Source organism: Candoia aspera, chromosome 8 (assembly GCF_035149785.1).
Source record: "Candoia aspera isolate rCanAsp1 chromosome 8, rCanAsp1.hap2, whole genome shotgun sequence".
NCBI lineage: Eukaryota > Metazoa > Chordata > Lepidosauria > Squamata > Boidae > Candoia > Candoia aspera.
The window spans coordinates 57272602-57287237 of record NC_086160.1 but is presented as its reverse complement, the minus strand read 5'-3'; the positions used below and the strand labels follow the sequence as shown (position 1 = coordinate 57287237).

Here is a 14636-nt window from a genome sequence, read left to right as displayed (position 1 = left end):
AATGCTTCTTAAGGCCCACTCAACCTCACTCTTCAGGATGTCTGGCTCTAGCTCACTGACCACACCGTCAAAGCTATCCCCGATGTTGTTATCCTTCCTATACAGGTCTTCTGTATATTCTTGCCACCTTTTCTTGATCTCTTCTTCTTCTGTTATGTCCTTGCCATCTTTGTTTTTGATCATACCCATTTTGACCTGGAATTTACCTCCGATGTTTCTAATTTTCTGGAAGAGGTCTCTTGTCCTTCCTATTCTATTGTCTTCTTCCACTTCTGCGCATTGCTTGTTTAAAAATAATTCCTTATCTCTTCTGGCTAACCTCTGGAATTTTGCATTTAATTGGGCATATCTCCCCCTACCACTGTTGCCTTTTGCTTTCCTTCTTTCTTGGGCTACTTCTAGTGTCTCAGCAGACAGCCATTTTGCCTTCTTGGTTTTCTCTTTCTTTGGGATGTATTTTGTTGCCGCCTCCTGAACAATGCTGCGAACTTCTGTCCAGAGTTCTTCCGGGACCCTATCTACTAAGTCCAGTCCCTTAAATCGATTCTTCACCTCCACTGCATATTCCTTAGGAATATTAGTGAGCTCATATCTAGCTGATGTGTGGGTCTTCCCTAATCTCTTTAGTCTGATCCTAAATTGTGCAAGAAGAAGTTCGTGATCTGAACTACAGTCAGTCCAGGTCTTGTTTTTACCGACTGTACAGATGTCCGCCACCTTTGGCTGCAAAGGATGTAGTCAATCTGATTTTGGTGTTGTCCATCTGGTGAAGTCCATGTATAAAGCCGTCTCTTAGGTTGTTGGAAGAGAGTGTTTGTTATGCAGAGTGAGTTGTCTTGGCAAAATTCTATCAGCCTATGTCCTGCTTCGTTTTGTTCTCCCAGGCCATATTTACCTGTAATTCCAGATGTCATTTGACTGCCCATCTTAGCATTCCAGTCTCCTGTGATGAAAATAACATCTCTTTTAGGTGTGTTGTCCAGTAGGTGCTGCAGATCCTCATAGAACTGCTCTACTTCAGCTTCTTCAGCATTTGTGGTTGGGGCGTATATTTGGATCACTGTGATGTTAGATGGCTTGCCCTGAATTCGAATTGAGATCATTCTGTTGTTTTTTGGATTGTATCCAAGCACTGCTTTAGCCACTTTACTATTAATTATGAAGGCTACTCCATTTCTTCTGTGGTCCTCTTGTCCACAGTAGTAGATCTGGTGGTCATTTGATGTGAAGTGGCCCATTCCATACATTTCTGTTCACTGACGCCCAAAATGTCTATCTTTAATCTTGACATCTCACCAATAACCACATCCAGTTTGCCCTGGCTCATAGACCTTACATTCCAGGTTCCAATGGTGTGTTGATCCTTAGAACATCGGATTCGCCGTTCACCACCAGCACCGTCGGCTGCTAGCCGTCCTTTTGGCTTTGAGCTAGCTGCATCATCACGTCTGGGGCTAGTTGAACTCATCCTCTGTTCCTCCCCAGTAGCATTTTGACCATCTTCCGACCTGGGGGTCTCATCTTCCGATGGTATACCGACATATCTCTGGTTGTACTGATCCATTTAGTTTTCATGGCAAGAATACTGGGGTGGGTTGCCATTACCTTCCCCAGGGATCGCCTTTAGTCTGACCTCTCTGTCATGACCTTCCCGTCTTGGGTGGCCCTTCACGGTTTAGCTCATGGCATCATTGAGGTGGTCAAGCTCCAGCACCATGACAAGGTAACGATCCTTTGCTGAAGAATTCAGGATTACAATTGGCTATAATGTTGCATTACATAATTACATTTAAAAACAACATTGGAACAATATGTATAATTATGAGATGGGTGGTGAATGAATATGATAAATAAAAATATTGGAACAATATAATTATTTCACTGCATGTGAAAGTTACTAAGATATTTATAATCACACCACCTGCTGGCACTAATACAATATTGATTTTACTGTCGAAAGAAATGGACAGTTTTGCCTGTCTGGCTGGTACACCTAGCTTTCAAATTCTGGTGTACATCAATGGCAACTGGTTCAAGTTCACATGATACACATAACCTCTCATAAGCCTTGATTAAAGAGCTGTATGATAGAGGAATAAGATGGTAGATTCTATGGCCCTATAGAAATTTAGGATGTTGCACAGAGCCACACTGTGCTCTACAATACAATGGGATTTTTTCTGGGTTTGGAGTGCTTTGTAAGCCTAATTCTAAAATTAACTAATTAGGAATATAACAATATAACTACTTAGGAATATAACAATGCTCTTTAGCCTTTCAGTCTTAAAATCAGTCTTTCCTGATTTTAAAACTTCTCTTTTCTTCAGCAAGTCCTTTCATTTTATATAGGCCAAGGCTTAGTGAATAGAAAAGCAGTAGAGGGGGGAAAAACTTTCTGCTTAAGGTATTCAGTGTGTCCCTGTCCTGAAAGAAATTGAGATCAAAGACAACTTGCCAAGACTGGGTAGCTCCAGGAATTTATTTCAAGCACTTCATTCGGCAGCAGAATGAAGAAGAGGGGAGGAATAAGAGGAAAGAGAAAGTACAGGTATGGAAGACCACTGATCCAGATGACAGCTTTGCTGGATTCGAAACTGCAATGTCCACACTGCTAACCTTTTACAATAAATTCTAGAAGAAGCTGTGGTTGTTCTACAGCTATATACGGTATACACAGCTATATATGGTATACTCAGCTGTTTTTAACAGTTCTCCAAGGTATTTGAGTTTTAATTTAATGGCAAGATTTTTCTTTTGAAGAAAAGCAGGCAATATCATTTCAGAATGCAAAGACAGTTATCAAAATTATTAATAAAATGGGACCACAAAGGCTGGCTTTATGCATCACACCACAGCACAATGTGGTTTCTTTCATTTTAGCTTACTGTGCTCTGAGGTTTAAGACAATCTGTGAATTCAGCCAAATAATTTATTAAGGAGGAATTTCCTACTGGGTGCAATTGGATCTGCCTCATCCTTTAGCTATGATAAGCTGAATAAACAATTGGCTGACTTTGCACAATATACTAAACCATAAACCATCATTTACTTTGAAAGTATTAAGGTCCACACAGCATTCTATGGAAAAACGAAACAATCCACTTGTCTTCCCAAATTTTGTGAAATGAATTATAAAGTGATATCCACAGTTAATTCTTCATTTTGAGACATGGAGTGGATTGAAGATTAAATACTTTTATCATGGGCATTCATAGGGAATCAAGGAGACAATGACATGCCTTATGTAGTATCAAAAGTCATGATACAAATTACACAGCTGTATTATTTGCCTGATGACATCACAATGCACATGTCGTTTTGACAATCTGTATTGTTACAGATTCCTATGATGTTTATGCATAAATGTATCCACTTATAACACTTTACAGTAAGATTCTTAAAATTATCCCGAGAATTCAAATTTGAGTTACCTGAACTCTATCAGAAAAAACAGTTAAGAGTTCTCCCTCCAAAGGAAAAGGCTGATCTTTGACCCAAATGGGTATTAGCTTCTTAGCCAGAGGGAGGAAGAGCATCTAGACATGCAAAGTAAATCTCATCATCAGGTACAGAGTGTACTTATATTAGGGGTTCTCCCAAAGCTTGCTGCCCAGAAGGAACAAGCAAATGATTTTGAATGCTTTTTTGGTTGAAAATATAACATAACAAAAAAACAGCTGAGATATATAAGCAGCCAGGTCTAGGACCGTCATTACACGCACGCACGCACGCAAATTAGAAGCAACGAAGTATTCCAAGGTCTACCTTGACTGCCACATTTCATCCGGGGCGGGCGTGGGGGCTCTACTAACTAGATCAAAAGTGCAATCCTCTTGTTATTTCTCCACAATTGCAATTCCATGATTCCAACCTGAATATTTTTGTAAGAAATTGTTTTGCTGTTTTGATGAAGATTAGCGGAAGCAGTTTAAGGCCGCAGCCTGACTTGGTTATAACTTTTGATATGAAAAGTGTCTCTCCTTCCATATAGAAAAGTAAAACAAATAAATAAAATAAGTAAGTAATAAGTAAGTCCTCGAGTCGAGCTCAGCTTCTCGGGTCAACATGTCCACATAAATAAAACGGGACAACCTCCAGATGGCAGAAAATAGCTACACAAAATTGTAACTGTTTCCTACCTTCCAGTGGTCGCCTGGATCACTGCAGCGCAGAGCTGGTAGGTTTATAGAAACACAGTTACATAGTATTTATTTGCAAGTGTTTATTGTGGCGCAGAAATAATAGCTCAACTCTCTCGATCCAGCAACGTAACACAAGTAGCTGGTTTGCCACAGCCTTTTTCCAAGGGATTTTTCTGCTTCCTAGTCCGGCCTACTCTCCTTCGCAAGCCCTAGCTAGGGGGATCCTCCTTAGCTTTTCACGCCTTCCTGCGCAGCTCCCGGGTTTCCTCCCTCTCTGGCTACCGGCTCGTCAAACGCCTGGCAAGCCGCTGGGAAGAGCCACGGCACCCTCGCCCGAGGGCGGGCGGCCAGCCCCAGCCTGCTCCTCCCCTGCTTTCTCGTTCCGCGCCGCCCTCCTTCCTTGGTAGGTTCTCCGGTCACGCGCATGCTCGGTGGCGGGGAGACCCACTGCTTCTGTGCAAGGAAAGGAGGGCAAAGTCCGACCCTGGCATGAAAGTTCAGCGCGCGCGCCGGGGGTAACCGTGCAGTGTCCCGACCCGTCCCGTCTCGTTCCGCCGAAGCACGGCCCGGCGCCATGGTGCTGGATAGCCTGGCCCGCATCATAAAAGTGCAGCTGCCTGCCTACCTCAAGCGCCTGCCGCTGCCGGAGACCGTCGGCGGCTTCCTGAGACTCACAGGTTAGAAGGCAGGGTTGTTTGGGAAGAGGAAAGGAGGGCTCGAGCGGGGTGGTGTAGAAGGCTCTGGGTACGGCGCGGCGCACGCGCTTGTCTTCCTGGCGTGCAGTGGTTGCGCTGCTTTCCCCGCCGTTCCCAGTCGCCGGAGTTACTGGAAGACGACCTGCGCCACTTTGGACAAGCCTGACTTACCCTGTATTAGGACGATCATGGAATAACCTAATTTCTTGTAAACCCGGCGTTTGTCCTCCGCTTCGCTTAAGAATGGACGCGTGTATAAGTCAGTTCAGAAGTAAGCTCCCTTAGATTCAGTGGAACTGACACTAGCAACCTTCTCCAAATGCACTCTGTAGATGTGCTGGACTACAGTGCCCAGTTTTCCGCCACATGCTGCTGCATCCCAGGTGGGCATACGGCATCTTGGTTCCTCCTTTCTGCAGCTGCCAAGTTTGGAGCAAGCCATAATAAACTATGGCTTCACATGGTGGCTTACAAAGCATATAGAACATTGCTTCTGGGGTTGGGAAAATACAATACTAATTGGTATTCCAGCAGAGAAAACGTAACTTGGGTTCACACAGCTTACAGCCCTATGGTTTGTTTTTACCTGATTTATTTTTTTACAACCCCATAGCTGGCTTCAAACAACACATGAAGCCACAAACTGTAATAAAATATGGTTTACCATAGTGCATAAATCTGTATCTGAGTGATGCCAGGTTGGCCTTTAGGCCTCCATGCTGGGCGGAGAATGTCAAAACATGCTTTGCGATCTTATGATAGAAATACATGACCGACTGACTTGCATCCAACTTCAGAATGCAAATACAAAAGGCTAAGGTTTGGATCATAACGTTGTGATGCTTGCTTCATCATTGTGGTTTGTATCTATGGGTTGTAAAAATCACACCCTAAAATAGTTCTATTTCTAAAGAGTTGTCTTCTTTACTTTCAAATTCCAAAGCATTTTACAGTGCAACTTTAGGCACATTTAAATGCCACTGTAGATAATGTCGCTTCCCAGCACATGACAGCATCTTGGTTGTATTTTTTTTTAAGTTAACTGTCCATTTTTAAGTTAAGTATGTACCTTAAATTGTGCATTTTAAATATTGTAAACCACCCAGTGTCTTTTCAGAGCTGGGCAACCTCAAAACCCAATAAATTAATTAATTTTTAAAAAAAGCTAAGTAGGGCGATCACCACATAATACTAGGGCTGCAGATAGAATAGAACCAGTTCCATGCTGTTGCCAAAACCCTCTATGAAATCACTAGGAACCTAAGGAAGACTTTATATAATACGTAAAAGAAAAATGGTATAGGAATTTCACCCATTCATTTTTTCCTTCAGTTGTAATACGTAGGATTTTAAATTAAAGAAAAGAAATTTCTTGGATTTTATCCTCTTTCCTTTCAGTGTGTATTTATGAGCAATGTAAGGTTAATAGTCAAATCGTATTTATAGAAGCTAAGGTTATGGAATTACGTGTCTTGTGTTTAGGTTGGTTTGCTTTTACAGTTTTATCTGTGTATCTAAATAGTTTTGATGGTTTATTGAAGCCACTTAGGGAACTCTGTGTAGTGGAATAATAATGTAAATAAGCAATAACGATTGATAATATGACACAACAGATTTTGTAGTCATGCTGGCCACATGACTACAGAAGTGTCTACGGACAAACGCCGGCTCTTCGGCTTTGAAACGGAGATGAGCACCACCCCCTAGAGTCATACACAACTGGACTTAATGTCAAAACCTTTACTTTACCTATAGCCAACATTCTTTAGTGGAGATGAGTTACTCTGTTCTTCATTAATCACTCTTCCATTCTTACAATGGCATGGTTATATGAATGGGTAACTGTGCCCTTATGATCTTTTTCTGTGCATGTTTCTGTCCTGAGTGGTGTTTCTATTTCTCATATATCTAATTCATCTCTCACTGCAAAGAGTGGATATGATTATTATATCTATTTTTGGTACCATGAATGTACTGTACATTGTTATTCAAAGAAAGCAAGTCCATACCCATGAAGTTTGAAATTTGAAATGGGGGAAGCAACTAAAAAGACAAGGGAATAAATAGCTTGGTACACAACACACAATTATAACCCAACAAGATGTCACACAGATATGGATTCATACACCACAGCAATTTGTATTACAGTTTGTGTGTTTGTGGCTTCATGTCATTTGAGCCATGATTTGTTTTAACCACAATTTGTGAAAAACCACAATGGCTTAGGTCAATGGGTGAATTTAAGTACTTTAATTATATGTTGACAGGATTTATTCAACATAGTAAACAAATATAGTTTGTTAGCTTTGGGGTTAGCATCTTGCATGAACCTGGCCAATTGTGGTTTACTAGTCATCTAATGGTAATCTAATGGTCAAGAGGTCGGACTTGGACTGAGGAGACCCAACCTCAAGTTCCCACTTGATCACAAAGCTCATTGAAGCTTTGCCCAACCTTCTCACAGAATGATAGTGAGATAAACCCATATAAACCACTTGGAGTTAGAAGTACCATACCTGGGGGGCAGAAATCTGAATAATGGTTATTTGATGCCACCTACCAATTGGATTTTTGCAGCCCATGTTTTGGTTTGAGCCCCCATGGGAAAGGTGGGTTATAAACATGACACTAATAATAATTACTTATGTATGGTGTTGCTTAGCCTGATGTAGGATCACTATTATTTATCAGTGTCATTATAGTTGGATATGGAAATTAGGAAACCATGCCAAAGGCTTCATGATTAAGATATTTATTTACAGTACTGAATTTTTACACTACTGGACTCCTAGTGACTGTGGGCAGTTCACAAAGTAAAAAACCAGAAAAAATAACAAAACCGTATGACAGGAAGAATAAAGGAGCTATATAGAATAAAGGACAATAAAAGATGGGAAAACAGGGCAACAATGAAAATATACACACACTACTCAGAAGGGGCTTCAACCACCCTAGGTAAAATGCCTGGGCGAAGAGCCAGGTCCTCAGAGCCCCGCAAAATGCCAGAGGGTAGTAGTTACCCAGATCTCAGGGGAACCTCATTCCAGAGGCAGGTGCTGCAACAGGTTGGTTTTGAGAAGGGATTTGAAATGCAGATTGGTAAATAAGGGGCTACAGGAAAAAAAGGCAAGGTCAAGATCTTCAGATAGATGATGGTAATGGAGCTGAACGTAAGATGAGCATATGGTATACGTGTGAGACTGTTCATAAAACATGCATAACCTGGCTACTGAATTCATTTTTTGAGTTTTCACAACACAGTGAACCATAAACTAACCAAATGGCCCAGCATCACACAGCACACTATGTCACTAAAATCTAACCAAGGTTAATATGGTTCGCAAATGTACCCTTTTACTCCAGGAAATAAAGCCAGACTGCTCACTTGAGGGAATGATATTAAAGGCAAAACTGAAATACTTTGGCCACATAATGAGAAGACAGGACACCCTGGAGAAGATGCTGATGCTTGGGAGAGTGGAGGGCAAAAGGAAGAGGGGCTGACCAAGGGCAAGGTGGATGGATGATATTCTAGAGGTGATGGACTCATCCCTGGGGGAGCTGGGGGTGTTGACGACCGACAGGAAGCTCTGGCGTGGGCTGGTCCATGAAGTCATGAAGAGTTGGAAGCGACTGAACGAATAAACACAACAAAATGTACCCTTGACCTACTTAAGCATATTATATGAACATTGCTTGTAACAGTTTAATAGGGTATTAGGGGATGAAAATGACAGGAGTTGTGAATGAGTTTGAAAGCAAAATGCTATGCGGAAATTGTAATTTATCTTTTAATTCATCAAGAAGAAAGACATTTTAATACTTCAGACCTGACTTCCAGCAAATTGATCTATTAGCCATGTCACTTGTTCATATTTTCTTTCATGGCAACTTTATGGGGAAAATGCAGCAGTTGCTTGCATTTGTCTTTGTTTCTTATTTACTTAATTTTATTCAATTTGGATGCTGCCTGATTCCAATAGACACTTGGATGTATGCACTTGTCAATGTTACGAAATTGTGTGTGCTGTAAATGTGGACAATGTAAAATGTCTCACAGAGGTGCAGGAAGCAATGTGGATGAAAGCCAAGAGCCTCTAAATTCCCTTGCTAGAGCATTAGAGTATTTATTCTAGGTATATTGATTCTAACATCAGAGAGTCAATTTTTAATTGGCTCAACAGAATAAATCATCAAAAGAATGTGAAACGTGTATGTGCATGTGCATGCCTGATGGTAGATTGGAAAGGACTTCTTTCTTGGAGCCTCCCCCAGGCAGAGCATGTGGATGGAATATCCATGTCTGAGCCAAGAGATCAATAGAAGCCTATGTGACAGTAACTGGGGAGGAAAGGTGTGTGAACGTATTCTTGGGAAACTAAGCCAAACACTTATATTCTCTTTCTTGGGTTAACAGAGGATCACTTCTCCTCTCCCGTTCCTGACCGTGATAAATTTTCCTGATAACTGCATGAGACAAGGATACGTCTGTGTAAATGTATCTACCAAATGGCATATTAATCTTCCCCCCCCCCCACTCAAAACTGCCGTCCAGAGGTTGGATACACACAACATACTAAATTAGGTTGGTTAAAGATCTAGTAGCTGTATTTGCACAGCATAATAAGCTTGGTTAGCTTTAACCTTGGTTAATGTGGGAGAGGATAATTTTGCTTATTGTGTGAACTCAGTTGACTTGATTGGGCAAACTCAGGAAATGAGTTAATTCAGCTAACACATTAAACTTATTTTGAAAGTCTACCCAGAGCTATTTTTCTAAATTGACATGGCATATCTATTATCAATTATTCATTAAAAAATACTCCCTTCCAGCTATGACCCATTTCTAACCTGAGCTGCCTAATAAATTCAGAAGTTTGGAGAGATAAGTAAGCTTCAGCTCAAATGAGTAGTGGCCCTGTAGACTCTACGTGGCTAACAGTGTTAAAAATCAGAGGTGGTAAGAACAGCTTAAAAGCCGGCATGGGGTAGAGGATAAAAGGCCTTGAAAGAAAAGGAATCTTGTTCAGCCTGCCTTTCTTGACTCTGAATGCAGAGTGACTTCGGAAATTTTAGCTATCAGTTTGTGAGGAACAGAGGACTTTCATGTAGCAATTTTACAGGGAAGGTCACCTTCAGATCCATATATATCCAGATCCAGATTCTTCAGTTTGGTAGGATTTTCTGTCTACTATAGCAGTAATAAAACACTAGAGACTTCCTCCTCGTCTCAGCATGGTCTTTGCTTAGTGAGGACATCAATCCTACCAAACTGAAGAAGCGTGGGAAAACCCAGACAGATAAACCCCAAAAGTCAAGGCGGATCTGTTGTGGGTTTCTTTGAATGACAGCTCAAATTCTCTAAACTACGCATGCGTTTTCCCCCCTGGATAGGAGCCCCCTCCTGCTCACCATCAGTACTCATGACATTGTCACCTACCACTCTGGGCCACATGAGGCTAGCTTCAAATTACTTAGTGGAATTTTGTGAATGATAAAATCTGTCCTTTTCTGAGAACTTTCCAATTTATGATGTATACACATCATGGTGCTTTCAGAGAAGGCTTTGACTTTTTAACCAAGATAGTTACGGTTTAGCAACAGCTGGAGCACTGAAGGAGGTTGTATTCTTTTATATTACAATATCCCTTCTTGAATATTGGGTGTCACTCTAGAGATTGTCCTCATTTTCTGGTTTGTGCTTCAAACACTGATAGGCAACCTTCGTTAGAAAGTGCTCAAGCTGTCAATATGATGCTCATTTATGTCCTTGGCCTGTGAGCAAGAAGATCAAAACAAAGGGATCCACAAAGAAGCAAAAGGTCATTTTGTCTGCTATCATATTCTCTAGGGATTTAAGCCTTTACACTATCGCCCATTCAACATATAAATAATATTTCTGAGGTTCAGAAGGCTGATGCGAGACCGGGAAGTACTTTTAGTAGTTGCTGCTTGGGTTTTGTAATCTGTCCTTAGAACAAAAGCACTTGGCAATGAAGGGGGAGGTTGAAATAAGTTGATCAGAATGCTGTTCTAGAATATGCTTGTGGCATGTGCTTAGTTTCAGAATGGCTACGGTTACTGCCTTTCCTGGGTGTCCTTGCTCTGCTTGGATATCTTGCTATTCGCCCATTCCTTCCCAAGAAGAAACAGCAGAAGGACAGCTTGATTAATCTCAAGATCCAGAAGGAGAATCCCAAAGTAGTAAATGAAATCAACATTGAGGATCTGTGTCACACTAAAGCAGTGTACTGCAGATGCTGGCGCTCTAAAACAGTGAGTTATTTTGATTCGCTGTTCCCTTTTTGTTTATACAGTGATACTTGTCTTTTAGGATACAGATTGGTTTGCTTCTTTTAAAAGTCATGATAGTACACTTGGGGGTAGAGTGTTCCTGCAGACTGCTTATCCACTAGTGAAGAATATTATTATTATTATTATTATTATTATTATTATTATTATTATTATTATTAATTTTGCCAGAACTAGTGTTCATGGCATATTAGTAAATTTCTGCATTTTAAAATCTGTTCTGTAGATGGAAAATATTTTTGTGCATAGTCCTCCAGTATCATTGGGAAAGATGATGCCAGAGAACTGTATACGTGCTTTTGTGAACACATAAATTGCATGGACAACTAGAGTAGCCATGGTAGCTTGGCAAATCCATTTGTATTAACCATGATTTATAACTCAAATGATTTAAAGCTCTTTGCTTTCGTTTAACTTCTGACATGTTGTTGAACTGAAGTGGGAATCTGCTGGAGAAGAACAGCAACTAAAGTGTAGATGTGATTTGTCCATTTCATCTAACTAGATAGGGATAGCATGCCATAGGACAACTGTTTTACAAATCCTTTATAAATCATGACCTCTTATTATGCCATCTGATCACAAACCATAGTTTAATTTGGATATAGAACCAAATAATATTTTGGTTTTGTTAATTATGATTTGACATGTGTTCAAATTGGACATCTATGACTCAATTCTTTTAGCATGTGGATTACACTGAGCAGAATTCTGTATATATTGTATACAACATTTAATATAATTTTATTGTCACCACAGGTGTGGAACTAAGAGGAGGAAGGTGAGAATATAAGCAAAGAGCAGCCAGTACCAGTTAAATTCTCAAAATAAACTAATGTGGTTTATTAATTTACCATATTTTAAACCAAGCCCATTATGATATAAACCACACTTTATATCTTAACATGTGCAAACCTAGCCAATTGTTATGGTTGAACTAAATAGGAAAAGATTTTGAACAGAATATCTTTTGCAGTTTTTCATTTCTGAACACCTCTCACCCCCCATTTAAGCCACAGTTTTAAATAATACACATTAGATGCTCATCTTGGTCAATGGTTCTTAGTCAGTACTGAGGATGGAGCAAACACAGCCCATATTTTAAAGCACCAAAGATCCCATTTGGATTTCAGTTTAAATTTTGGATAGTTCTCATCCTTGATCCTCTTCTGTCCTATAACCCAAGCTAAGCTAGCCAACCAACCCATTCTGTGTATGTATTGTGTTCAGTTACGTTTTTTAATGCTTTTGAGGGTAACATTTTCCTTAATTGTGAGTACAGTCCTAAAACTAGTAGCATTCCCTGTCTCCTACTTTTTCTTTTCCTTTTTGTTTCAGTTCCCTGTCTGTGATGGCTCTCACAACAAACACAACGAGTCAACAGGAGATAATGTGGGCCCTTTAATACTCAGGAAAAAAGAAGTCTAGCAAACTCCTAACTATGCTGTGGCTGAAGAGAAGTCTACTTATATACATATATGTAGAGCTTTCAGTCTAGTAATGATCACAGGATTAAGTTTTGGTATATTTTAGGTTATCTTAGATTTATAAACTGTGCTAGACATTTGGTAATGTGTTGTATATGTTTTATATAACAAAAAGATACTATAATAGATATGCTTTGCTGTCATAGAATTATTCTTTCCAGAATTGCAGTAATTGTAACCAAAAATTAAATAGATAGATCGATTGATCAGTCTCAGTCTCTATTCTAACTACAGGTGCATCTACACTACAGATTTATACAGATTTTAAACCAGCTGTACTGCAAGATTGTCACCAAACTGGGAACTGATTTTTGGAGGCTGTCAAAGACCATCATGATTTTGGTCTTACATGGGTTTAAGAATTTGCATATGAGCCAGTACTTCAGTTTGAACATAGAGGGTGTGCAGGGATCACTTTTATACAGAACTTCAGATATCCTTGTTTGAGAATGATTAAAGAGATCTATAAACTAGTAGCAGAGTGTGTTCTGCTTTTCAGAAGTGATACATAATTGGCTTGTCTGTGATTTAGAAATTATCATACAGTATTATGTATTGATATTGTGAAATATAGAACACTTAAATCCAAGAACTACATATTTTATTTACACCGTTCATAGTGTTGAGTAATTACTGACTATTGAATGAAATGCAGTAATTAACTTATTTGCTACTAAACCTGCTCCTCCCACCAAACACATTAGTTCATGGCTCATGAACAGTACAGTATTCTGAACTTCATGTAGTCCTGTTTATGCCATAGTCTAATAGTTTTTCCCATATTTTCCAATCCTTCTTGGCCTGTATATCCAATCTACCTGTACATCTTGTACATGGTTAGATACAGATTCCCATGTGAAAGAGTAACATTAGGTGGTCATGGCCTACATTCCATATAGTATTAAGCTGTATGCTCTGGAAAACACCAGTTTCTCCAAAGGAATCAGGCAAACCAATAAAGCAACAATAACGGCCCCTAGATGAAGTTGTGTGCCAACTGTTTGTCCCGTCAAAGAACTGGGCTGCAAACAAAATATTCTAGGATGTTATGTAGTCAAAACAAAAGTAGATTCCTTTTCTCTATCCTCCTGAATCCCAGGAATTTCTCCATGAACAGAATCCAGTTTTCTACTAAAGCAGTTTACTTTGTTGGTTTCCTACCTGGTGAAGGGATTGTTTGTAAAACTTACATTCTATCTCTGGTATCCCAAGTATTTCCATTAATTCTTTAAATCCCTTGTCTGCATATTTACCATGGAAGAACTGTTGCTAGAAATGTACAGATATGGTATGCTTACTATCAGTTTCTTTCTAGAGGAAAAATACTATTTCTGGTTTAAAAAATGACACAATTGTATATTCTTCATTATGATCACATTGTTTTTTAAGAAGCAATTTTTGCATTTTTCTGTATTTCTGGTCATGGAGACCAAGGATCTCCCTTGAAGTGTATGATACTGCACAACAGTATGCACTATGAACTGGAAGAAATTCAGTTGGTCAAAAAATGGCAAATGAGTTAAATAAATGGATTATATAGAACATCTGCAACTTCTGCTCTTAATATTTGAGTCACAAGATTTATGTTAAGAATTTTTCATGCACTCCTCTGCAATAGTACACATTTGAGAAGGTCCAAGCTAGAGATGCAATTGATTAGCTTCTGTGATCTGATAAATGGATTGGGGTTGACATTTTTATCTGGGGAAAACTTAAATAAAACACACTAACCTGGGGTTCAGGATAATTTCAGTTTAAGATTTGTTGTGAAGTTTCTAGCATCTCACTTTACATATTTAACCTAATTCTTCTCAGCATTTAAGTATTGTATTCAAGATTTGATTTTAATTCAACACTACGCGTTCATTGTATGCTCCTAATACAGCTCTTAACTGCCCTGTTCAGCTGATGACTGTTAGTTCCCAACTAGACAAACTAAGACCTGTTGGGTCATCATTTCAGAAATATTTCTTTACCAAAACAGAGAAACAGAATGACCA

The 14636-nt window shown here is 39.6% G+C and overlaps 1 protein-coding gene across 1 annotated transcript; it reads left to right on the top strand.

Annotated features, from left to right (window-relative positions):
* Positions 1-4600: 4600 nt before the first annotated feature.
* Positions 4601-14187, top strand: CISD2 (CDGSH iron sulfur domain 2). Its single transcript, XM_063310695.1, has 3 exons — positions 4601-4819; positions 10899-11113; positions 12488-14187. The coding sequence occupies exons 1-3, from the start codon at positions 4717-4719 to the stop codon at positions 12575-12577; spliced, it is 408 nt and encodes a 135-aa protein (XP_063166765.1). The 5' UTR covers positions 4601-4716; the 3' UTR covers positions 12578-14187.
* Positions 14188-14636: the final 449 nt, after the last annotated feature.